Genomic DNA, 27,067 nt, shown 5'->3' on the forward strand with positions numbered 1-27,067 from the left:
GGTGACCTAGTCTCAGTTTACAAGTACCAGATGTATCTTGGGAGAAGGATATAGCTGGGCATGGATCTCTCACACTGTTATCCCGGTGGAAAACTCTGCAACTGTCAGCCTGCTTTCCAGATCCATTGACTCAAGGCATGACAGATGCAAAACTGGCCTCTGGTGTAGGTTGCACAAGATAGTTATATCCTGCAAAATCAACAGCTACATTTGTGTTTATATGCCCCCTGGGCTTAGACATACAAACAGAGATGGTTCAAGAAACGACCCACAACACATAGTATAAAATAAGACAAATCTCTCACAATCTCACTCGTCTATGTGTAAGTAAATTCTTGGGGGACATTTCTTGTTCCTAATTTCCTCCATCCATGCTGTGATTCAGTGGGTTAAACAAGGATGAAATATCTAGATCAGGAACAAGTTTTCCCTGGATTTGAAATGGAGTGAATTTTCAACATCCATGCATCAGAAGCTGAATAGATTTATTTGCCCGCTCTGCCCCAAATCCCTGAAGTTCATACGAACTGTGTTTGGACTATTGAAGCAGGTAGCTAATTATACCACCACCCCTTAAACCACGGACACACCTTTATTCCATGGATGAGCTCACTATCGTAAATGAGTTTTGTAGAACTGGAAAAGGTTCAGAAAAGGGCAACCAAAATTATCAAGAGGCTGGATATTTGTGGATCATGTGAATACACTCTCTGGATTTCAGTGACTGTTGCACGAGAGGATCCACATAGACCCACAATCATTCTCTGTATTTCATCTCAAGAGGTAAAACAAGGGGCCATGGGTGATGAGTGCACACTTCATTGAAACCTCAGGCAATCTAGCACAGATCAGCACAAGAGAGTCTAAAAAAATCTAGATATCTAGTTTGGTCCCAGGGCTCAGTTCCTGAGCAAGTATTGAGGTGGTGTTGCAAAATGGACTTCACTGCTACCTTTTGCAGAAGACACCGGGACCACATGCATAACAGTTACCTTCTGTGAGTGAGGAAGCTTCCATTTGCGTGACCTGAGCCATCACAACCTGGGGTTGGACAAGTGGGACCCTCGTTCTTGAGGGACTTCCACGAAAAGGACGAACCATTGAGAGACCCTTCTTTCTGCCTCCGGGCCGCGAGGGGGCACCCCGAGGCACTGCGATGCGAGGCGTATTTGCCACTGATGTGTCCAAGCCCCACACAACCGGGAACAGGGCACCTACAGAAAGAAGAAGAAACAACACGCGTGGTGCTTTTGCTCAGATATAAACAAACAAACAGATTACAGCTTGGGTCCATTTTGCTGGCGGAAGTGTCTCATGAGCCGGCAGAAGGGGTGGGAGATCACTTTCCCTCTTCCTTCCTCCCCCCGACAGCCCTTGTGCTTCCCAAAAACTCTCTGCTGGACCACAAGCCCTTGTATGATGGGGAAGCACTTTGCTTTTGCAGAAGGGAGCTCAGGATCCAAACCTTAGAAGCCTACCTTAGAAGGAAGTAAAACAGCATCAGCATTATACCACATGTTACGTTTGCTTCATGTTACGTTCTTTCAGGTAAGGGATGCGGGTGGCGCTGTGGGTTAAACCACAGAGCCTAGGACTTGCTGATCAGAAGGTCGGCGGTTCGAATTCCCGCAACGGGGTGAGCTCCCGTTGCTCGGTCCCTGCTCCTGCCAACCTAGCAGTTCGAAAGCACGTCAAAGTGCAAGTAGATAAATAGGTACCGCTCCGGCGGGAAGGTAAACGGCGTTTCCGTGCACTGCTCTGGTTCTTCAGAAGCGGCTTACTCATGCTGGCCACATGACCCAGAAGCTGTACGCCGGCTCCCTCGGCCAGTAAAGCGAGATGAGCGCTGCAACCCCAAAGTTGGCCACAACTGGACCTAATGGTCAGGGGTCCCTTTACCTTTACCTTTAAGGCTATGTTCAGACCTTGTGCTGAATGCAATCTTCCTCGAGATTCCTCGATTCTCAACCCCATCCACTGAATTTCACCCTTACTTCTTTGTTCCCTAAGCCATCAAATTTATCCAGATTCTCTTTGGGTTCTCCCCCATGGGTTCTCTCCCTGGCACATCGAGTTCTGCCCTGGCTCCACTGAACATCTCACTTGTTTTTCTGAAATCGGAAGTTGGCGACACCGCTTACGTGGGGTCCTCTCCATTAAGGTTTCCGCGACTGGTTGCGTTTGTTTAAATATACATGTCAATTACAGTCACACCCACAAGTTTGCGACTACTCAAAGCTTTTTCAAAGAAGGAGTCGATGTGGAACAGCACAGCCGCCCCCTTTGTGCAAGGCAGCAATTAGAAGCGTCAACCACGACTGTCAAAACAAGAGTGCTTGCCTGCTCTTGAAACTCGCGTTCTGTGTTTCATTGTTATCATCATTATTTTTATTTTATTCCATAAAAACAACAACAGAGGAGTTGACAGCCGAGGGGCCGCACCACCGTTATTTCATACCCGCTCTGAGATAATTTGAAAAACGCTGATCCTGTTTTTAATCATCTGCAAATGCGGCACAATTCACTTATTATATCGTTGCCAGCAGGATGCTCACTAAATTCATAACTGCGTCGCTGTTTATATGATGGCAAGCAAATTACTGAAACCTCAGGAGAAAAAGAGGGAGGCCGAGGGAGGAAAGAAAGGGGAAGGGAGCGATTAGCATGCAGCGTTTACGGCCCAGCCGTTACATATTTTACACTGTTAATTTAACTTTCATTACACTTTTATTGTAAAAAATAAACCAGAGTCTTATTGTGGCAAACAGCTGGCTTGGGATGTGTGGCGTGTGTATGTTTTAAAAATTTATTATTGCTGTTTAATTGGAGTTGCGGTAATGGCCGGTCAATTGAATAGTCGCTCTCCCGAATTGTCTTTCCCTTTTTTATTTTAAAGAGGGAAGGGAGAAGGTCGAGATGATTTGTGGAAGGCAGTTGCAATTGATGAGCTGCGTGATGCTGCGTGGCCAGGCCAGAAAGCACGCCCTCCGATGTAAATGGCGTGAGGAAAGAGCAACAAGGCACCAGGGACTATATTAGTCTCTTCTTCTCGGTGGCGGCGTGCGAATCTCGGACCGCAGCCAAGCAGATTTCTGGCACGCAGATGGAGCGCTGGAATTACAGCGGAGCCTCTTTATCGCAAACCTGCAGGGACCTCCACGAGAGCGTACCTTGTTAGAGAAGACAAAATGCTACCTTCCCAAGGACTGGGGGAGTTTGGAAAGGGAGGGGAACGCTTGCCTTCCTGCAATTTTCTCCACCCGTCCATTTCATATAGCCTCTTATCTCTTCCATGAGGAATACAGGGTGCTGTCTTGTACTGAGGCGCACAATTGGTCCATCAAACTCAGTACTGTCTTACACTGGCCAGCAGAAGCAGCAGCTTTCCAGTGTTTCAGACAGGGGCTGCCCCAGCCTTTGCTGGAGATCAATCACTCCTCCTCTACCCTCCACAAAACACTACGCTGTGATTTGTATGCATTTGTTAGTAGTGTAATATATTTATGTTTGTTTTTAAATGTATTGTAAGCCTATTTATTGTTGCTGTTGCTATTATTATTATTATTATTATTATTATTAGAATTTATATACCACCCTATACCCGGAGGTCTCAGGGACGCAGGTGGCGCTGTGGGTTAAACCACAGAGCCTAGGACTTGCCAATCAGAAGGTCAGCAGTTCGAATCCTCGTGACGGGGTGAGCTCCCGTTGCTCGGTCCCTGCTCCTGCCAACCTAGCAGTTCCAAAGCACGTCAAAGTGCAAGTAGATAAATAGGTACCGCTCCGGCGGGAAGGTAAACAGTGTTTCCGTGCGCTGCTTTGGTTCACCAGAAGCGGCTTAGTCATGCTGGCCACATGACCCGGAAGCTGTACGCCGGCTCCCTCGGCCAATAAAGTGAGATGAGCGCCACAACCCCAGAGTCGGTCACGACTGGACCTAATGGTCAGGGGTCCCTTTACCATTACCTTTACCCGGAGGTCTCAGGGCAGTTCACAGAATAAAATCAAGATATAAAACCACAAAATCCACACCGTGATCAACTCCTGCCTGGAAACCAATGTCCAACTGTGGAAGGACATGTGAATCCAGAATTGGCCTCCACCGTCACTTAAGAACTCACTGTTAAAACCATGTTTATGGAAGACAATCTTACTTGGCTACGAGGAATTGCCAAAGAAGAATAAGAAGAAGACAATTGTATGTTTGTAAGGCTATGTTCAGACCTTGTGTTGAATGCAATCTTCCTGGCCCAGGAGATTCCTCAATTCTCAACCCCATCCACTGAATTTCACCCTTACTTCTTTGTACCCTGAGCCATCCAATTTATCCAGATTCTCGTTAGGTTCCCCCCCACGGGTTCTCTCCCTGGCGCATCGAGTTCTGCCCTGGCTCCACTGAACATCTCACTTGTTTTTCTGAAATCGGAAGTTGGCGACACCGCTTACGTGGGGTCCTCTCCATTAAGGTTTCTGCAACTGTTTGCATTTGCTTAAGTACAGTTAAAACTGTGTTTATGGAAGACAATCTTACTCGGCTATGAGTGATTGCGAAAGAAAGAAAGAAAGAAAGAAAGAAAGAAAGAAAGAAAGAAAGAAAGAAGACTACAAAACACTGGTTCTACCAAGTTTCCCATGACTCTGCTTTGACAATCCTTGACCTGCCAGATTCTCTTTTGACTCATCTTGGGCAGAGTCATCTCGCCCCCAATCCAAGCCTAGCAGCAACCTAAGTAACATGTGGACACATTTATGGGCTGCATCGATTGCGCTGCAATTCTCCTGAAAGGAATGCAGAGGAAGTCATTGCAGAGGAAGGAGATACGGAGCCCCACTAGTTGCAGTAATGGGCTATAAACTGCACAACACAGCACTTATCTTTGGCAGTGCGATCCATTTTCATTCTTGTTTCTCTCTGTGTGTCATTGGACAGCAGAACGACACTATGGATTATGCATGGTTCCACCTCCCCAAGCAATTTTAGAACATTAAAATCAAAAGCAAAGTAGCTTTGCTGCTGCTGCTGTTCCAGTAGTTTTTAAAACTGGGCTCGCTCAATTTTTAATAAACTCTGCTTACTCCTGCTAATTGCGACACGGCTCATTTAATGCAAATGGTGCGCTATCCTGGGGATAGAAGTCGGAGCAGATGGCTCCGAAACGTCATCTGGTTCTTACAAAGACCTTTGGATCACTTACAGCATCAGTGTTTACTGTGGTCTCCTAAGTGTGAAGAATTTGAAGCTGTTTCTTCTGCTGAGACAGTGACCCTGGAATATCCCGGGGCGGTGGAAAAGCAAGGTGAGACCAAGGAGTGTGTAGGGAATTGTGGAACCAGAGGGGGAAGAACACACATCATCAGGAGAGGCAGCACAGCCAAATGTCCTAGCTCATCACTGGCTTATTCCCCTTCAGTGCTCCGAAAAACCACCGCATTCTGGGGTGCAGATGGCCAATTTGCTGACATAGGATGCTACTGTGGACAACAGAAGATGTGTCTGTGTTGGGGACTGTGCTGAGGAGGGCTACACTGAGGGGGATTGGTAGGAGCCTCCCCCTCCCTCTCCCCCTGATCAAGATCCTGAATCTTCCCAGGAGCAGGACAGTATAGATTTGGAACAGTGGCTTGCAGAGGGGCATAGTTCAGAAGGCAGAAGCTGGGAAATACTGGGTGAAGAAGAAGCACTGGGAGAGACAGAGGTAGGCTGAGACCCTACCTGCCCACAGACTGTCTCACCGGAGTGGTGCATGCTCTAGTTATCTCCCACTTTGACTACTGTGACGTTAACATATGAGAGTGCTGGAGGTGAAATAGTTAAACAAGTTATCCAATCAGAACCCAGGGGGGTGGAGTCAGAGGGACTATAAAACCCGCTCTGGGAGGGGCGAAGGGGGGAGTTCATTGGGAGTTGGGTAGTTGGTTGGAGTGGGAGTGAATTGGGATAGAGTTTGTGGGTAGGTTGAGTTAGCGTAGTGCAATAAGTTGAAGTCAGGAACAGTTAGGAGCTAGGAAGACAAGTAAATATCTGAGAGGTGGTTTAGTGAGTGAGAGCAGGTAGTGAAAGTTATAGGTCTGGATAGGCATCCTAGGATTGTAATTGACCGATACCGTTTATGAAACCACACGCTTGTTAAACTGCAATAAATAAACAGAAGTTTATGTTGCAATTTAAACCTTACTGGACTCGGTATTGTACCAGGTAGGGCCTGGGTGGTGGCAGCGAGAAATAAAGTGGTGGCACAGGGATCAATAGACGGTGAAATGTCCAGGGACCCTGTGTGATCGCCACAACTACTGCAATGTGCTCACGTAGGACTACCTTTGAAGGTGACCCGGAAACTACAACTAATCCAGAATGCAGCAGCTAGACTGGTGACTGGGAGCAGCCGCCGAGACCACATAACACCGGTCTTGAAAGACCCACATTGGCTCCCAGTACGTTTCCAAGCATGGTAGTTATGAGATCAGGTTACAAGATGTGGTAGTGACGTGGGTGACTAGGGAGGAAGTGGGTGGAACCCTTAATTGGGAGCACCTTCATTCCTAGGAAATGGATTCTTCATTCTCTCGCTGTGATCATGAAAGTTTCTAACTGGTAAGAAGACGCCTTTCCCTTTGTTCTGCTTATCTACTGCCAAAGGGGGGGATGGGGACGAAGCCGATTTCCTGAAGCCTGACAGTCTGGCTATGGGGCATGCTGTTGTTTAGTTGTTTAGTCATGTCCGACTCTTCGTGACTCCCTGGACCAGAGCACGCCAGGCACTCCTGTCTTCCACTGCCTCCCCCAGTTTGGTCAAACTCATGCTGGTAGCTTCGAGAACACTGTCCAACCATCTCGTCCTCTGTCGTCCCCTTCTCCTTGTGCCCTCCATCTTCCCCAACATCAGGGTCTTATGGGGCATAGGGTGAGGCAAATCTCTTCACCTCTGCAACACTGATTATTTCCTGTCTTTGGCTGTGTACACACGATATTTTTAAAGCACATGATTCCCCTCAAATAACTGGGCACATTTTATCCCTCTGTAGTTTCCGCTCCCCCCCTAGAGTTACAACTCCCAGCCACCTTTAACAAAGTACAGCACCCAGAATTATTTAAGGTAAACAATGTGCTTCTAATTTGCTTTAAAGTGAGTGTGTACGCAGCTTTAGCAGATGAGTGGAAAACTCATACCAAGATGTGGGGGCTGCATTAGTGATGCAGCAAATTTCAGAACAGGGGGATTTGGAATAGGAATCCCCCCCCCCAGTTTATCAATCCCCAATTGAAATGAGCAAAAGCTTCTACAGTATTCATTGCTAGAAGGGAAGGCTGTCCTGTTCTCTCTTGTTTTATTTTGCAGCAAACGGTACACAGAAAGGAAGGAGTCCACACCACACTGCAGCTTGTATGATAACAGTAGCCCTTTCAAGAATTCTACGTCCCGGAGTCTTTTCTTATTGTGAGTTCCGCTGATTAATCAGGAATGGAAAGGATGATTAAAGCTTTTCAAATTAAGCACACTAATGATTGATAATGAGTTGATGAAAGGCGGTATCATGCAGATTACTCAACCATTCTCACCCATCAGATTAGTGAGAGCTAAGATAACGATGCCAAAATCTGAGAACTCTCCAAGCAGCAACATAGAGACTTTCCTGGCATTAAAAGAAACCCCAAAACTGTAAAAGGTAAAGGACCCCTGACCGTTAGGTCCAGTCGTAGATGACTCTGGGGTTGTGTCACCCATCTCGCTTTACTGGCCGACGTTTGTCCACAGACAGTTTTTCTGGGTCATGTGGCCAGCATGACTAAGCCACTTCTGGTGAAACCAGAGCAGCGCACGGAAAAGCAATTTACCCTCCCACCGGAGTGGTACCTATTTATCTACTTGCACTTTGATGTGCTTTCGAAATGCTAGGTTAGCAGGAGCTGGGACTGAGCAACGGGAGCTCACCCCATCGCGGGGATTCGAACCGCCAACCTTCTGATCGGCAAGCCCAAGGCTCAGTGGTTTACACCACAGCACCACCAGTTTTACACCAAAGTGTCATTAGGTACAACAGGTAATCCCACTGAACTGCTAACAGTTAAGTGCATGCTCAACGCAGTGGAATAATATCACTTTAGTTTGAGAACAAGAAGCCAGGAAATCATTCCACTTAATCAATCAACTCAACCAGCTGATTCCTACATTGCAGGGGCTTGGACTAAATGATCCTTGGGGTCCCTTCTAACTCTTCAATTCTATTATTAAATGATGTCCGGTCCTTTTGGAAGACATCTGAAGGCAGCCCTGTATGTGAAAGTTTTAAATGTTTGATGTTTTACTGTGTTCTTGTATCTGTTGGGAGCCACCCAGAGCGGCTGGGGCAGCCCAGTCAGGTGGGTGGGGTACAAATAATTATAATATTATCATGAAAGTTCAAGGATGCAATTCAGCCACTGAGGATGCTCAGTCCTTGTTTGGGGTGGGGCCGGGGAAAATTACAAGAACTAGAAAGGACCACATTTGGACAGCAGACTTGGGGAACTGCATGTTGAAAGGAAACGATGTACAGTGGTGTCCCGCAAGACAAATGCCTCGCAAGACGAAAAACTCGCTAGACGAAAGGGTTTTCCGTCGTTCCGCAAGACGAATTTCCCTATGGGCTTGCTTCGCAAGACAAAACGTCTTGCGAGTTTGTTTCCTTTTTCTTAAAGCCGCTAAGCCGTTAATAGCCGCTAAGCCGCTAATAGCCGTGCTTCGCAAGACAAAAAAACCGCAAGACGAAGAGACTCGCGGAACGGATTAATTTCGTCTTGCGAGGCACCACTGTACATCTTCATGTCCACATTTTGCCTGGGAATTGTCTTCTCACTTACTTCATCAGCTCTGGATCCTCTTTGTCATCCTTGGTCGGGGTGATCTTGATCCCACTTTTCTTGGCACGAGGGCAGCCCGACAGACTACATTTTTTAAAAAGAAGAAGAAGAGAAGGCACCTTACTTGCAGCCTGGCAGTGTTTTTCCTGCTCCCAGAACTCAAGTCGCTTCCAACGCCCTCCAACCTCCATTAATTTATCATTCCTTCCCCCTTTCTCAAGGACTCAGGGTTGGAAGAGGCTATATTCCCCCATCTCAAATGCACACAATCTGAATTAGATAAAGTATGCAGGGGTAGAATAAAACTGAGGTGGGCAGAGATGGGAGAGAGCACCTTTCAAATCAGCTATCCTGTTCAACTCATTTTCTGGGCTTCACCCAAGGAATTGACCTGGTCTCTCCAAACCCACGCAAGGACAGCCAAGTGTGACTTATACCATAGCACTCAATGCACCAAAGGCCCAAGTTGACAATATTAGAAACACACTGTCTTTTTGTGCAACCCTTCCTTTTTATCTCCACCGTGAATCAGATACGTGCATTGTTGACATCATTTAAAACTTTTTCCGTTTGCCTCTTATATTCAAGTGAATCCTTTCGTCTCAGTACGGCTAGGCTCTGCCATGTCCTTTGCACTCTAATTCTGGACCTTACCTGGACTATTGTGACTTTCATAGACTTTCTATCTTATTTAAATCCCCCCTTGTACAGTGGACGCTTGGGTTGCAAACGTGATCCGTGCAGGAGGCACGTTCGCAACCCGCAGCGTTGTGTCTGCACACGCGCGGGTCATGATTCGATGCTTCTGCACATACGCAAAGCACGATTTAGCGCTTCTGCGCATGCGTGAGCGCCCAAACCCGGAAGTAACCTGTTCCGGTACTTCCAGGTTCGGCATGGTGCGCAACCCGAAAACGCACAACCTGAAGCGTCTGTAACCCGAGGTATGACTGTATTTTATTCCCCTGACACTGTTGCAATGTGCAAAAGCAGCCGCCGATGAGTTTCCTTGCATTGCATGCTTCCGATTTGTCCCTCCTGAGCTCCCGCTTCTGAGGCTGTTCGCTTGGCCTGGGGCATGGTCCTTAAGCTAGCTGAGGCCAGAATAAAGCTCTTTCCTGTTGTTTAAAAAGACTTGCACCTTTTCTTGTGCATGAGCTATGCACTGCTGTCTTAGGCATGGTGCATCATACGGACTCCCCCTCCTTCTTTCCCATGGACTCATAGAAACCCTGCTGCAGGCTTGTGCTAAGAGCCACACCAGGAACTGCAGAGAACTCTGACGTTACCAAACCTGCGTGGAGAGCCTGACTATGTAACAAGTCTTTTCTGCAGAGAGCACATACAGTGGTATCTTGGTTCTCAAACACCTTGGTACTCAAATGCCTTGGTTCTCAAATACCAAAAACCCAGAAGTAAGTGTTCTGGTTTTTGGATGTTTTTCGGAAGCCGAACGTCCGATGCGGCTGTCGTTTATTGTTTCTGGGGTGCCTGCACCAATCAGAAGCTGCGCCTCGGTTTTTGAACATTTCGGAAGTCAAACAGACTTCCAGAACGGATTAAGTTTGGCCCTTTTGTTTTTGCTATTTATTTTGTGTTTTTGTTTTTGAGTCTTTTTCAGTTAATTCGTTTTTGTTACTGTGTGGAACCCCATTCATCTACTGATTGATTGATTGATTGATTGTGTGGCTGTGGAAATGGATAAAAGCCCCCCATCCAAACAATGACTATCATCAGTGCAGGCGAGAACAAAAAAATGATTTTTATTTTTATCATCTGCAATACTGTCTTATTTATTTTATAGTACAGTACATTGATTATTGCTTTCATTTCATGGATCCATGGTCTCGTTAGATAGTAAAATTCATGTTAAATTGCTGCTTTAGGGGTTGTTTCTAAAAGTCTGGAACGGATCAATCCGTTTTGCATTAGTTTCTATGGGAAAGGGCACCTTGGTTTTGGAACGCTTTGGTTTTGGAACGGACTTCTGGAATGGATTAAGTTTGAGAACCAAGGTACCACTGTATTCAGCTCTCTGCATCTCGGTGATCATGCAACTTTCTCACCTCCATTTAATGTCCCCACACTGCAACCCTGTTGCATGCATCAAAATAGCAGTCCTCATTTCAATTCCCGTTTCATTTCAATTCCCTTTCTCCTTACACAAGCTCCTCTTCTGCTGGGGCCAATGGAAAACCTCTGCATTCTCAGTCTTTGCCCCTATTTCTCTTTTGCCAACACACACAAACCTATCCCAGATTTCCTGCATAAGAATATTTGTGCATTCAGAGTGCTTTGTGTAACCTTATTTCTTTTACTGAAATCTTTTAAAGCCACTTTTACCCCTGTTTTACCCTGCAGAACATTGACTTTCTGCAAAACTCCTTCCCTTCAACCGAACATCCCATTTTCCAGCAGCAAAAAGGAACAATTTCTCCCCTTTGATTCTCCAGCCTGGGTGCTTTGATCATTCTGTTTCCGCACCTCACAAAGGGACAAAGTGGTGGTGAAAATTAAGAAGGAAAAGGGGGGGGGGGGGAGGAGGAAGCCATTTGCTTTGAGGGGGAGAGACTTCGCAATTAATAGTGCCTAGATAAGAAGATATTTGCTAGCAGACGGCGGCTGTTAATGGAACTGTTCAATTGGGAGGCTGTGAGGTGCCCATTAATGTTTGAAAAAAAAAAGATAATAGAAGTCATAAATAGGTGGTGTTATTAACTGGAAATTTTGTGTCAGCTAAAATCTGACCCTTTTGTCTTTTATTTTGCTGGAGAGAGAGAGAGCTTCTAATCCGATTCGGGGAAATATATATGATTCAAGAGATGAAAGGAGGGCTCACTTCTTGCCAACTTTTCACAAGCACACTGCAGTTTGCCCACTGAGCTACGAGCAAGTAAGACACCTGTGAAACTGGAATGAAATTGTCGCCCTACTTGGGTGTTCACATGAGAACATTCATGCATTAGAGAGGGCAGGGCTGGATTTAGGTTTGATGAGGCCCTCAGCTACTGAAGGTAACGGGGCCCTTTATATGTCCAGCTGTCCTTTGTCAACAACCAATTGTCACTGTTTTTGTGTGTGTTGAATATATGCTATCTGGTTATTTATGGACCTAATAGGTATCTAAAGCCATTTGCACATGTTGCCGTGCAACCAGTCCATGCAGAACGTAGGCACCCTATATATAGAAAGAGCAAACCAGTGATATTTTAGGGAGCAGGCTAGCAGGTGGGGCCCATGACTTACATCATAGGAGCCTACACAACACACAACACGGTTGCTGCATGTAGGTTTTACTTTATTTGTTTTTTAGGACCCATGTACCTACGGGACCGCCTCTCCTGATATGCCCCGTGGAAGACCTGAAGGTCCACAAATGACAACACCTTGGAGGTCCCAGGTCGCAAGGTGGTTAGATTGGTCTCAACTAGGATCAGGGCCTTTTCAGTACTGGCCCCGACTTGGTGGAACGCTCTGTCACAAGAGACTAGGGCCCTGCGAGACTTGACATCTTTCCGCAGGGCCTGCAAGACAGAGCTGTTCCGCCTGGCCTTTGGTTTGGACTCAGTCTGACCCTTAAGTTTCCCTCCTCTTATGGTTTTAATCTATGGGATACTATTAAAACGAGGCTGCATCTTAAATTATATTTTAACCTGTATTTTAAATTGGTTTTTTAAATTTTATTTTATTGTAATTTTACTGGTGTTAGCCGCCCTGAGCCCTGCTCTGGCCAGGGAGGGTGGGGTATAAATAAAAATTTATTATTATTTATTATTACTATTACCTTGGGACGCGGGTGGTGCTGTGGGTAAAAGCCTCAGCGCCTAGGGCTTGCCGATCGAAAGGTCGGCGGTTCGAATCCCCGCGGCGGGGTGCGCTCCCGTTGCTCGGTCCCAGCGCCTGCCAACCTAGCAGTTCGAAAGCACCCCTGGGTGCAAGTAGATAAATAGGGACCGCTTACTGGTGGGAAGATAAACGGCGTTTCTGTGTGCTGCGCTGGCTCGCCAGATGCAGCTTTGTCACGCTGGCCACGTGACCCGGAAGTGTCTCCGGACAGCGCTGGCCCCCAGCCTCTTAAGTGAGATGGGTGCACAACCCTAGAGTCTGGCAAGACAGGCCCGTACGGGCAGGGGTACCTTTACCTTTACCTTTACCTTACTATTATCTTATATTTTAGAAATGTACAGTACATCCAGTTTTTTCCCCTTTAAATTTTTTTGGGGCCCCCAAGAGAGTGGGGCCCTAAGCTATAGCTTGTTTAGCTTATATAAATCTGGCACTGATTAGAGGGGGGGGCACTATCCAGCCAGCAACTGGGAGCTAGAATGGTGTTGACTGAGGTGAACCCTTACTCCACCAGTTACAGAAAAAGCTGGGCTTTCGTATATCCCACCTCAAAATCGGGAAGCAGCACTTTAAAGCAGAAGGGCACAGCAAATGAAAACAGAAGTTCATAAGAAAGCGAGAACATCTTGGCTGGAGGGAGGGTGGGTTATCATCCCCAAAGTATTTCTTGCGCCATGTTGCAACTTTACTCTTCATTGCACCGCGCACTAACTCCACCTCACCTGCAATCCATATTCTCTCCTCAACATGTTTCCCTTTCTCTGCTTTTTCCTTCATTGATCACGGAAGGAGTTTGCCTTTAATAGGCCATTTGCTTTCTACAATCTCCCTTCCCCAAGCCAAGCGAAATTCAAGAGAACTTCAGGGAGGATAATTTATTGCGATGGAGCCAGTTGGGAGGCCTTGGGAAGCAAACCATATCTGCACGATAAGCATTTTTAATTTTCTGTCTCCTTCCTCTGCCCCACGAATCTCCTGGCCTTCAAAAGTGGCCTTAGCCCTTCACTAAACTTCTGAGGATTTTTCTGGGCCCTGCTCTCCTAGATCCACCATTCCTTTCTCAAGCTCTCTGTCAAAACCCAATAGTCATCTGAGACCATCTTTCCCCATCTATCCTCTGCCTTTCAATGTCTTCCTCCCCATTCTTCTGAGAGGCTGTTTCTGGTTTCACTTGCCCTCCCATCACAGAGATGTGCTAAAAAAAGAAATAAGAATTTGCATAACAGAAGAGGGCACCAGTTTGTGTATGGCAATTTATATGTATGGCCTCTAACTTAGGACTCAGCTATAGAGCTGCAAATAAAATGTTTTCAATGTGTTGTAAAGTGCAATATACAAAAGTGACACTAGAGGGCGAGGGTGAGCTATGCCAAATTCAATGCATTTTTCAAAACTTTTTTTTAATAAAAAAAAAAGCATTTTCACAGCGGTTTTTATATTCCACCTTAGAAATGATTGCTGCAAATAATCCTCAACTGCCACCTCAACTGCGGGTGGGCAATTTTAAGGCCTCTCCTGTCTTTAAAGCAGACTTGGCCTGAACAGAGGATACTTTCAAGTAGAGAATTGTCCTCTTCAAACTCTTCAAAACAGAGGGATGTCCTCTGTAAAGTAGGGCATATAACCACCCCAGATATGCTGTTTCAGGGGGGAAAATGGCTACAGGGGCTGGCAAGCCAGAAACCTTTGCAATGGGGTGGGTTGTGATCAACACAGGGCGCAGCGAGTCAGAGTTCAGTACATGTTTGCTGGCTGAGGTAAAATATAAATGTCACATGCTCCATCCCTTTAAAAGTTGGTTATTTCATGAGGGATGGCTGCCGACTGCTCACTTGGCCTTATGGTTGCCTGATACTGCACTTCAAATCCTTTTCCAGGACCTCAAAAGTCTCAGTTGTTGCTGACAAGTCACATACGAGGGGAGGGAAATTGTACTCAAAGCTGCCACCCTTTTATCACACATCAGCACAGAAGCCATTCCACCTCACGGAAGTGCCTCAAAGGACCGTGGTGGCCATGCTTTGTGGCAATTTCGCATCCTCACATGAAATAGCAACAAAGCCAGACGTATCAGCCGTCGCCCACGAATGATCTAGGCTTTAAAGCAGAGCTTTCTGAACTTTTCACGTTGGCGGCACACACTTTTTAGACCTGCATCATTTCACAACACAGTACAGTGGTACCTCGGGTTAAGTACTTAATTCGTTCTGGAGGTCCGTTCTTAACCTGAAACTGTTCTTAACCTGAAGCACCACTTTAGCTAATGGGGCCTCTTGCTGCCGCTGTGCTGTCGTAGCCCGATTTCTGTTCTTAACCTTAAGCACTATTTCTGGGTTAGCGGAGTGTGTAACCTGAAGCGTATGTAACCTGAAGCATATGTAACCTGAGGTACCACTGTAATTCAGACCTTAAAAAACCTTGTGCCTGCCCCTCCTCAGTTTCTCCCAGGCAGCTTCCATCTTGCTCCCTCCTCAGTTTCCTCTCATCTCTCTCCACATTGCACAAAGAAGTCCAACTCACCTCCTGTGTGAGGCATAATTTCCTGTTATGTGGCCGGAGCCGTCACAGCCGGGCGTTGGGCACCTGAAGAAGGATAAGAGAAAGAGAAGCAGCTGAGGAACAAAGCTGCAAACCGATGGTGGCATTCAAGTCAATCTACGTCAAATGACACTGGCACGACTGCTGTCCAACCCGTTTGTCTTCAGCTGCCACAGCAAAACAAGGATAAAATGATTTTGCAGACAATTGATTTGCCGTACATGTTTGGGGTCTCCCACTCTCGTCACTGAGCTATTTGTCAGTGTTTCAGGCCTTACATGGATTTCCAGGCAGTATCAAGGAAGAAAATGCAAAAATAACAGAAGTAGATGCACAATCCTATTCAATGCTCCGTGGCTATGGCTATGGTGAAAACGAGAGGATTAAGACTTGCACTGGAACGAAAAATGCAACCATTTCCCTATGCTCATCTTTACCGAATTCAAATTGCAACATAAGCAAACAGGCTTTATTCAATTGTACGGAATATGGGTCTAGGTAGCAAAGCTCTCCTCCAACAGAAACCGCCAACACAACTTGAAATTCATTGTTCTTATCAGTAAGAAAATGTTTTCGAATACGAAGCAGAAATTTCTGGTGCTTCGCCCAACCGCCTTCCTCTTTAGTGCTGCAGTGGGCAGAAGGGGGACAGACAACTCTGACCTGATGCCCTGCAGAGCTCAAGATCTGAGAAGCAAACCTTGAATTTGGTTTCATTTCTAAGCTTGGTTGCTTAAGAGGAACACGATGCACTCTCCCATTTCCACCTCGTTGCTTCTTCACTGTCACTGATGTATAGAAATGTAAGCTTTGCCACTCATACCTCTTAGTATTTGCTACTCTGTCTCTGCATATCATGGGCACCTATGCTTCATCTCACAAGGGGATGGTGCTTTTTTGCTTCCCGCCTTTGAATGTTGTTGCAACCGATTGAGGCTGTTGGGAATTGGTCTCCAACAACAACTGGATGGCAACATGTTTGGTGCCTGCTGTTGAAGGTGATGCAACTATTGGGATTTGCCCCCAAAGTAGCCACATTCCCATCTTTTCCTTTAGTAATTATGCTTGAAGTAGAATTATAGGAGCTTTGTCACTGAATTGTAGCTAGCTATGAAAGGTCAGGGGGACACCGGTGGCACTGTGGGCTAAACCACAGAGCCTAGGGCTTGCCGATCAGAAGGTCGGCGGTTCGAATCCCTGCGGCGGGGTGAGCTCCCATTGCTCGGTCCCTGCTCCTGCCAACCTAGCAGTTCAAAAGCATGTCAAAGTGCAAGTAGATAAATAGGTACCACTCCGGCAGGAAGGTAAACAGCATTTCCATGCACTGCTCTGGTTCTCCAGAAGCTGCTTAGTCATGCTGGCCACATGACCCGGAAGCTGGACGCCGGCTCCCTTGGAGATGAGCGCCGCAACCCCAGAGTCGTCCGCGACTGGACCTAATGGTCAGGGCTCCCTTTACCTTTATGAAAGGTCAAGCCACCTAAACATGCCTAATCTGCAGCTGCTTTTAACTAAAAATGGAAGGCAGATCTTGGATCACCCACACCTCCTCTGTTTTGGTCTTGGCATCCTGGAATACTGGTGGATATCAGATTTCCTGCTTTGAGTCTTGAGAATGACAAGTGCACACAAGCTTTTTATGATCTACTCTACTCACCCCGAAAAAGGGGAGGGGCTAGAAAAGGTGCCCTATCCACACTGTGATCAACCTATATCCCCACTGTGGAAGGACATGTAGATCCAGAATTGGCCTCCACAGTCACTTACGGACTCATTGTTAAAACCGTGTTTATGGAAGACAATCTTACTCAGCTACGAGTGATGATGATGATGAAGAAGAAGAAGAAGAAGAATTCTACTACCCGTGCAACATATTTTGACTTTCTCTGTGGTGGAAGTTGTGTTGATATCTCCATTTATGAGTCAGACCCAATACTGATGGAGTCCCAGACTCCACAGATCTGTTTCCCACGCCCTTTACTTTTCCTTTCTCTTCTCTAAGACTGTAATCTTTTCCGACTTTAAGTGAAAGACGCCTGACAGCATCCTCAGAATCAGGCAATGCTCCTAAGAACACACATTTGTACAGATACATGGAAACAAAGGCAGCATTGCTCATAAGACAAAATACTAAACCTTTTCCGGTCACGGGGTGGGGTGGGGGAGAAATTGAGTTTAATTCAGTTCACAGTTTCAGGTCTGCTCTTATTTGATCCAAACGCTTTCTCCCATTTCAGCTTTGCAATGAGAAACAATTGAGTAAGGGCACCCTGGCTGTTGACACTCGAGGTGTATGTTTTTGAAGACCCGCCCTATTCTGGTGACTGAAATTTTGTTCTCTAAACCATTTTTAATGTTGTATTTTAAATGGCTGTGACCCACCCTGGGACCTTAGGGCGACAGGCAGGTAATGAATCACAATCACCACCGTAATTTCACTCTCTTTGTTATGTACTGAAGTTCTCACCCTGGGCCAGCAGGGGGATACTGTAGATAGTTATGCAAATAAGGGATCGAAAGTGACGTTCAGTGATTGGATAGTTTTAGAAAATTGTTACAGTTATGTTGTACTGGAGCTCTATATAAGCAGGCTGGCTGAACCCTTCAGCTCAGTTCTGTTCTGGCCTGTGAATACACAAGAGCTGTTTGAAGAATTGTTGTGTTGTCTGATATGTTCACCCACAACTTAACACTCTTGATTCAAAGTAATACATTGGAAGGGAACACAGTGCACAGAATTTTGTTTCTGCTTGCAGGGAGCAGGTACTTCTTGAAATATTTCAAGTTTGAAGAGGTGCAGCCCACACAGCGCTAAATATTTTGGGACATGTTCTAAAGAACTGTAACAAAACATTGACCATTCCAGGACTAAATGACTAAATGGCTGGATGACTAAAATCTCATCCAGCATCTTGAATGGGGAACATTGTGGGAGACTTGAGGGTAGGAATAATTGGGGGACACAGGGATTATATTCTGCTTCATCTTGCACTAAGGCTCCCCAAGCAACTATTCGCAACTCCTCTGGAGTAATTAACACCGTATTAAGACACTTGGCAGTTCCTGGAGGTTGATTTGAATCAGGGCCACAATGTGTGAAGAACATTGAATGCAAGTATATTACTTGCTTTCTCAAGGCTTGTTTTGTTGACATTTGATGACTTGCTGCCGAATGAGTGAAATGAAAGCACCGAAAACTAATGTGGTTGAGGCCCTGTGACTTGGAATGAAATAATGAACTCTAATGTGAACAGAATTGTGATCTGCTTCTCTTTCCCTGCGGTGTTATTAAATATCCTGTCAAGACATTTTGGTCTTATTATTGTGTTTTTATTGATATTTGTAAACTGCTCTGGGTAGTTTTCCCTCCTCCTTTTTGGCTGAAGAGTGGGGTATTTTAAAAATAAAAAATAAAATAAAACATAAAAGTGAATCATTCAATCATCTCTGAGGGGAAAAGAGGTCTACCAGGCTGGAAAGAACTTACCTTTTGGGGGAAATGAGATGGATCCAATGTATGAAATTGGGCTATGGTGAAATCAGCAGCAAGCTGCATTTGGGCACATTCTGGGCAACAGCACAGTTCAGCTGCGTCTGGCTTTTTAACCATATATTGCGGGTGATTCCAGACAGGGGCTCAATATTGCAAATGGGCAGTTCAGATATCGCAAGCAGGTTGTTGGCTTAAACTGCCCCCTGCCCCATAACAAGCATCTGTCTGAAATCACCCTGGAAGCACTTTGTGTTCATGTGCAAAGAAATAACTTGTTTGGGGATTATTTTGGAGAAGGACCTTCATTTCTGAAACATCCCAGTGCACTTTAGAAATAAACTATTCCTTGTTTACCGTACTTTTCGCCCTATAGGACGCACTTTTCCCCCTCCAAAAATGAAGGGGAAATGTGTGTGCATCCTATGGGGCGAATGCAGGCTTTCGCTGAAGCCTGGAGAGCGAGAGGGGTTGGTGCGCAACCCTTGGGAGACCGGAGCTGCCTGGAGTCCCGGGTTTCACGCAGCTCTCCACAAGCCTGGGGAGACCGGAGTGACTTCCTGCCAGGCTCCCTAGGCTTGCGGATAGCAGGCTGTTCTGGGGGCTGGGGTCGGGGGAAGCTCGGGCTTCCCCCGCGCCAGCCCCGTGCCTGGGGGGAAAATAATTTTTTTTCTTTATTCCCCCCCAAAAAAAAACTAGGTGCGCCCTATGGGGCGAAAAATACGGCAATTATATTTTGAGGGCCACATTCCCCCCCCAAAAAATTACTTAGGTTTCACCAAATGGCGCTTATTTCCCACCAAGCATGTATTTTTTAGTATTAGGATGGATGCATATTTAGCACAATACCCCACTCTCTCCAAACTGATTCACATAAGCACTTTTTGGATCCAGCCTCCATCCATTCATACTGTTTCTCCCTTGTTTCCATAGGTTGAATGTTAATGGAGTACAAGTCTCTCAACCACTCCAGCCTAGATTCCAGTTTAGTTCACCATGGCAAACCATTCCTGATGGAATAGTACTGGTTGGTCGAATTGGATGGCTGGGCATTCAGTTCAGGGTCAGCCTGACCGAAAAACATCGAAAGTCACAATGGAGAAAAAAATTAAGCCCTCAAAGTAGTCATGTCAATTGACTTCCGCTGAGAAACAAGTGTTAAAACAACCGTTCATGTGAAGTAACCAGTGAAAACTGGACTGACGGAGATACAACCAAATGACTGATTTTCCTCGCTTACTGGAGACCTTTACATTCACGCTTGAAAAATGCATGTGTTTTCTTCCTCTTAGATTCCCCATTAAAATTTTTCTTTTGCAAACAGAATTCTTCCTAAAAGTTAACATACAACTCAAGTGCAACTCCCCTGATTTGGCTTTGTATAAAGTATGTATTTTGACCAAACTGCGGGAGGCAGTGGAAGACAGGAGTGCCTGGCATGCTCTGGTCCATGGGGTCACGAAGAGTCAGACACGACTAAACGACTGAACAACAACAACAAAGTATGTATGGATAGTTTGAGCGGTCATTAATTTACTGTTGTTAGCATGATGAGATCTTCAGTTGGGGGGAACTGGTATGAACATTTTGGGCTTCACTAAGCTATTCCTCGGGACGCGGGTGGCGCTGTGGGTAAAAGCCTCAGCACCTAGGGCTTGCCGATCGAAAGGTCAGTGGTTCAAATCCCCGCGGTGGGGTGCGCTCCCGTTGTTCGGTCCCAGCGCCTGCCAACCTAGCAGTTCGAAAGCACCCCCGGGTGCAAGTAGATAAATAGGGACCGCTTACTAGCGGGAAGGTAAACGACGTTTCCGTGTGCGGCTCTGGCTTGCCAGAGCAGCGATGTCACGCTGGCCACGTGACCCGGAAGTGTCTCCGGACAGCGCTGGCCCCCGGCCTCTTGAGTGAGATGGGCGCACAACCCTAGAGTTTTTCAAGACTGGCCCGTACGGGCAGGGGTACCTTTACTTTACTTTAAGCTGTTCCTCAGGTAAAGAGGAAAGGCCCTCTGTAAATCTTGCACAAATCCCCTTTCACAAATCACCCTTTTTTCACAGCCTGTGGCAGAAAGTTAATCAACCTGTCCGGGGGTGGGATGGGGTGGGAAACAGTACTGCTTTATTATCCAAGAAAATTTCTGGCAATGTTGCAATCTCCAAAAGACCATGTAGAGAGAAGTGTGAGGGGGGGGGGGGGAGAAAGACACATCTCCAGGATAGCCAATAAAAAAATATAAAAAATCTGCCTGGAGTTCAAAGGAATATATGTATCGGAAGGTTCTAAGCCAATGATCTCCTAGCAGCAACTGAATATTATTCAACATGTTGCGTATCTCTCAGCTCAATATTGTTTTGTTTGCATTGGCAGTTTAAGGTCAATTTTTTTTAACTCACAGGCAGGTTTCTTATTAGCCTTTTTCTAAAGGAAAAGTGCAGAGGGAAGGGAGAAAAAAGGCCGAGAGGTAGTGAAAAGGAGAGAGAGAGAGAGAGAGAGAGAGAGAGGGAGGAGATTCAAGTTTAGCGCAAACATACTTGAGGTCAGCAGAGTGGGCAGCCATGAGATTTCTGAGGCTCTTGTCAGCAAGAGGGCAACCAGAAAGGCTGAAAAAGAAGAGATAGAATATTTGGGTAAGCTAAAAAAAAGGTAGGGGAGGTAAAAGAAAAGGGGAAGAGGGAATAGAACCAAAGTATCCACACTATTTTTATATTTTTTTTTAAAAAGAGAGATCTTTAAGAGATTGTCAGAGCCTGAAAGAATAGCGTAGGTAAGGTCAACTAACCTGCGGTGAGAGGCATAATTCCCCGTGATGTGTCCGCTGCCATCACAGCCTGGGGTAGGGCAACTGAACAAAAATAATTATGGGGAAAAAAACGTGAGTGGCAAAAAAAATTAAAGAAACCAGTAAGATTCATGCATATGTAAAAAAATTTAAAAATATAAAAAGGGAGAAGAAAATCCTTCTTCTGTAGAAATCGGGGAGAAAAATTACCATAGGGATTTTTTTTAGGAGTCCAACCACGCTTCTTTCGTAAGCACCTTTGATTAGGAAATTTGGCATCTTGTCAGCAGAATTATATATATATTTTTATATACAGCTATATAAATTGCATACACTGGCTAAGGCATTTTTGTGCGGGGCAATGTAACTGACCGACATCTTAAGGGCACCCCCCACCACGTTGCTTCCCCCCCTTTCCTTTTTATAAAATCAATATACAATGATTTAAAAGACTTAGGACGAGAACACTTGAAGGATTGCCTGCACCCATATGCCCCTACTCTACATTGAGATGTATAGTAAAGGATCTTCTCAGGTGAGGCAGGTTGCTAGCATGGAAAGGACGTTCTCAGTGATGATCTCCCAGCCGTGGGATACTTTTCCAAGAAAGGTTTGCCTAGTTCCTACACAGCTGCATTTTTGGCACCAGGTAAAAAAACCCCCACAATAAAACACTCAATTTTCAGACTGAAGTTTTAATTCTGTCGACTGCTTCTATGCTTTTTGTGATGTCCTGCCTTGTTTTATCGGTACAGCGGTACCTCGGTTCTCGAACGTCTCCTTTGTCGAATGTTTCGGAACCTGAACACTGAAAACCTGGAAGTAAATGCTTCCATTTTCGAATGCACCATGGAAGTCAAACAGCTTCCGCTGAATTTTCTTCTTCTTCAGTTTTCTCCATTGACTTTGCGGACCGCCCTTTGCGCCTCGGTTGTCAAACATTTCGGAAGTCGAACGGTCTTCCGGAACGGATTACGTTCGACAACCGAGGTACCACTGTACAGTGGTGCCTCGCAAGACGAAAATAATCCGTTCCGCGAGTCTCTTCGTCTAGCGGTTTTTTCGTCTTGCGAAGCAACCCTATTAGCGGCTTAGCGGCTTAGCGCTATTAGCGGTTTAGTGGCTTAGCGGCTATTAAAGGCTTAGCGGCTTAGCGGCTAAAAGGCTATTAGCGGCTTAGCGGCTATTAAAGGCTTAGCGGCTTAGCTGCTAAAAGGCTATTAGCGGCTTAGCGGCTTAGAAAAAGGGGGGGGAGCAAAAAAAATCGCAAGACTTGCAAGATGTTTCCGTCTTGCGAAGCAAGCCCATAGGGAAAATCGTCTTGCGAAGCGCATCGAAAAATGGAAAACCCTTTCGTCTAGCGGGTTTTTCGTCTTGCGAGGCATTCGTCTTGCGGGGCACCACTGTATTATTATTTTAACAGTTTTGCTGGGTTCCCCGTTTTTTCGTGTAAACCATCCTGGGACATGAAGGAAAGACAGTTTTATGAATGTCCATAATTAATGCTGGTGCTCACTTTTAAACTTTTTAAACAGCAGTGAGAAATCCAGGGCTTGCTCCCTGCTTGACCCTATAGACAGGGGCGGAGGAAGGGGTGTGTGGTCGGTGCGGGCCGCCCTGGGTGTTACCACTCAGGCGGGTGACAAAACGCTGGGCAGCACTCATCGCAGGGCCTGCAGCGCACCCGAGCTACGCTCCTCTCCTGGGAGTGATGTGGCGGCTTGGGTGCACGCAGGCTCCGCGATGTCCCAAATGGTCCGCCCGCTGCCTCCCCCCCAGTTGTAGGGCGGCTGAGTGGGAGGAGGCAGGCAGACTCTGGAGGCCCCGCGGCTTGCCCTGCCCCTATGGGCGCTGCCCCAGGTGCCCAAGTGGCCTCCTCCACCGCTGCCTATAGAAAAAGCTGGGATGCCACACATGAGCAGGTCCTGTGTTGTGTTTATGAAGGACTGGTGATGGGAGGCAAGCTACTGAATGGGCAGCAGCTCCCCCCTCTTTAAAATTTCGAAAATTTCATGCATTGTGTCCTATTGCTTCCTTAAGCAAGAGGTGGAGCTGGGAGAATGGTGTCTTGTTTTCATCTAGTTCATTATTTTGCTTACGGCAGTAGTCCACCAAATGCCTCTGGGAAGCTTGGATGCAGGGCACAAGAACATCCCCCTATTGTTTGTTCCCAGGATATGGAATTCAGAGATGTGGTACCTCTGGACACAGAGTTTCTGTTAAGCTGACATGGCCGACAGGAGGGGCTTGGATGGACAAGCAAGGAAAGGAGCAGGTAGGTTAGGGGTTAGGGGTTAGGGGTTAGGGTTAGGGTTACTGTAGAAAAGTAAAAGACTTCTGGGAAATGATATATAATGAATTGAAAAAGATGTTTAAGATAACCTTCGCTAAAAAACCAGAAGCCTTTTCACTTGGACTAACAGGGGATGGAATACCTAGGGTCCTAAAATGGTTATTTATGTATGCGACAACAGGATGCTGCTTGCTTGAAACAGGAGAAGACACCAAAAGAAGAAGAATGCGTTACTAAGATGATGGACTATGCCGAAATGGCAAAGATGACCGCAAAGATCAGAGATCAAGATGGGGGAAAAGTTTGAGCAGGAATGGAATAAATTTATAGGCTATTAAAAAGACCACTGTAAATATATTAAAACGTTAGCAGGTTTGAGATAACATTTATGTAATTAAAAAATTGGGAATTAAGATAAACAAGAGGGAAAACAAAGATTTGGAGATAAAATGAGATGAAAGAAATTATGTGGGAAAAGATTGGAACCCAGGGGAGGAGAGGGGGGAAGTCTATATTGTTTCTTTTTTCTTTTTGGGAAAAGCATTGAATTTATGAATTATTGTGGTTATAAAATTTGAAGATAAAATATATTAAAAAAGGAAAAGAGCAGGTAGTGAGTCAAGATTTGGGTGGGTGGATCTGAGGAAGAGGTATCGCGTTTGAGGAGCTTTCCCGGATTGGTGAGACTTGAGTGAATCTGGTAGTAGGAGCAAATAAGGCAGTTTTTGGCCTCTTTGCAACAGCAGCACTTGCACAGCATAAGCCAGACTCCATTCTCACCCAGGTGCCCCTTGATGGTGGCCAGGGCCAGATTTAGGTTTGATGAGGCCCTAAGCTACTGAAGGGAATGGGGCCCTTTATAAGTCCAGCTGTTCTTTGTCAACAACAAATTGCCACTGTTTTTTGTGTTGAATACAGGAGAAACTCAGAAAATTAGAATACCTTTGGAAAAGTTCATTTCTTTCAATAATTCAACTTAAAAGGTGAAACTAAGATATGAGATAGACTCATGACATGCAAAGCGAGATATGTCAAGCCTTTATTTGTTATAATTGTGATGATTATGGAGTACAGCTGAGACTTTTAGACAGAGATGAAGAGTTATGGATTACCATATGTTTATTTCTCAATGATTTACGAATGAGCTGGTTGCATGTAAAATTGAGGATTAAATTTGGGGAAATGTGAAGGGTGGGTGAGGCTGGGAGATTTGGTGGGGTGGGGCATGTATATTCTATATTAACACACAAAAATTCTAGGGGTTTCATTTTCATGCTCAGCATGCAGTACCAGTGAGGCTGAGTTGCTTATGACTGGGGCCAGACGTCAGCAGAGGCGTAGCATTTTTCTGCCACCGGGTAAGACTTGATGGGGCAACAGAGAGCAGGATTGAAGAGAGAGGGAAGGGTTGCTTTCTATATGCTCTCTATACCTTGTACCTAAGAAGGATTTTCTATATTCCCTGTACCTTGGATCTAAGTAAATTTCTGAGCTAATTTGATTTCTGCAAAAGAGGGCCCCTCGCTTTCTTATTTTAGGAATGCAAGGTCAGCTAGCAGCTAGCAAGAGATAGCCAGACCTGCAAGAGAGGGCCCCTCGCTTTCTTATTTTAGGAATGCAAGATAGGAGACGGGAGGAGGGGATGCAGGACGCTTGGCCAGCGAGGGGGCTGCTTAGAAGGCTAGCAATAATAGGCATGCCATTCCATATAGAGAAATAAGTTGAAAACTTTCCAGCTGATTGGGGAAGTTTCTGAGGGGCGTTTGGGGGAGGAAGGAGGGAGCTTTCTCAAGGTATAAGAAAGTCTGCAGAGGCGTATTTCTGGGCAGCCAGATTTTTCAGAATCTATTCTGCTGGCTGTCTCTGTGTGCACAGATAATAAACTGCTTTCCTCCAAAGAAGAATCTTTCCTGGTGCTTTCTTTTGCTCTCTCTCCGGATCTGGGGATGCGGGCCAACGATTCCCTGGCATGGACTAGGCTCAGCCTACAGGATGAGATGGGATGGCAGCTTCTCCGCCCCTCTCCTCCCCTGGACTGTGGTACCCAACAGGGTGCCCCCTGCCCCTTGCCCTCCTTGGGGGTGCACTCTGCGCACCCGCCCCGGGCAGTGCGGGCCTACACTCCGCCGCTTGATGCCAGACAGCAATGTTCAAGGCCATGTTAGGGAGGAATGTGTGTACGTTGTCTGGTAGGAAGCGAGATCTGTTTTTCTCAGGCAAAGTGTTCCTCAAGTGGTATCAGAAGGAAACGTTTCAGAACTGACGGACGACTATTATAGAAAGATGAAAGAGGATTTACTCTACTCGACTATTTTGAGGACAGGTTATAGTACTGTAATGTATAAAAGCCATAGCAGGAACTGGTAACTGAACAGGTGATGTGTAGGGAGAAGGGATGAAAGTATTTTGGAATGATAGTTGGAAAAAGTTATTTTATTGGAAGCAGCAAAAGAGGGAGGAAAATAGAGGGGGCATCTGGGGTGGGTGGGAAGTTAGCTTTTAAATTTGTATTAATTTGGTGACAATTTGTTAAACATTATGGAAAATCAATAAAAATAATTGGCATATATATATATATTTAGAATTTACACATTTTTTAAAAAAAAAACCATCGACCTTTAACACAACAAATCTGAAAATAAATTGCAGCTTGATTTCATTGTGCCCAATCTAAGAAAAATGCACATTTATTTATAACACTATTTTATTCTGCCTTGACCTTCAAAATGTCCCCTTAGGTGCTTTGCAGCGTTAGAATTGTACAGCACCAAAACTTTAAAAGGAGATTAATTCTACAACATTATTAAGACTTCAATGAAGGAAAAGTGGCAATTTCTATAAGTTCCAGAACATAAGTCTTTTATATCTTTTTGCAGTTCATAAAGTTTTTATTTCAGTGTACCTTTTATTATGTGGATATCTGGGGGGGGGGGGGGCAAAGCGCATTAACGGGTGAATGAGCCAGTATCTCTTCGGAAGCAGAGATGTCTTGGTGTGAAATCTTCCTTTGTTTGATTTCAGCCGGGTTTCAAATGCAGGTCGTCCCCCCGAAAACAAATTTCTACTTTTTGCATGCATATCAAATACAATTTAATTAGGTCTAAGAAGTAACGAAGAATGAAACACGAGATGTGGTGTTGGCAGGGTTCAATCCTGCTCCTGTTTCCTGTAATGTGAAAGGCTCTCCTGCCCCATTTCTGGTCAGATTTCTAATGGATTATACTTCCTGGAAAGGCATACTTAAAAATAAAAAGTACTCACAAGGGTTTCTGAGGGCTTTGCTGC

General features: G+C 45.6%; 1 protein-coding gene across 6 annotated transcripts in view; it reads right to left on the reverse strand.

The window, feature by feature from the left end:
• The window catches only part of MYT1 (myelin transcription factor 1), a 168,829-nt gene that overhangs the window by 13,144 nt on the left and 128,618 nt on the right, over positions 1 to 27,067 (reverse strand). For 3 of the 6 annotated variants that reach the window (XM_028735455.2, XM_077929378.1, XM_077929382.1), the window contains exons 15-19: positions 21,490 to 21,552; positions 21,242 to 21,310; positions 15,206 to 15,268; positions 8,840 to 8,923; positions 993 to 1,214 (exon numbers count right to left, since the gene is read on the reverse strand). In XM_028735455.2, the coding sequence (XP_028591288.2) occupies positions 993 to 1,214; positions 8,840 to 8,923; positions 15,206 to 15,268; positions 21,242 to 21,310; positions 21,490 to 21,552 (501 nt within the window). The remainder of the gene's footprint in view (positions 1 to 992; positions 1,215 to 8,839; positions 8,924 to 15,205; positions 15,269 to 21,241; positions 21,311 to 21,489; positions 21,553 to 27,067) is intronic. The other 3 variants (XM_077929379.1, XM_077929380.1, XM_077929381.1) reach the window with 3 other exon arrangements.

The sequence above is a fragment of the Podarcis muralis genome, chromosome 5 (assembly GCF_964188315.1).
Source record: "Podarcis muralis chromosome 5, rPodMur119.hap1.1, whole genome shotgun sequence".
NCBI classification, from domain to species: domain Eukaryota; kingdom Metazoa; phylum Chordata; class Lepidosauria; order Squamata; family Lacertidae; genus Podarcis; species Podarcis muralis.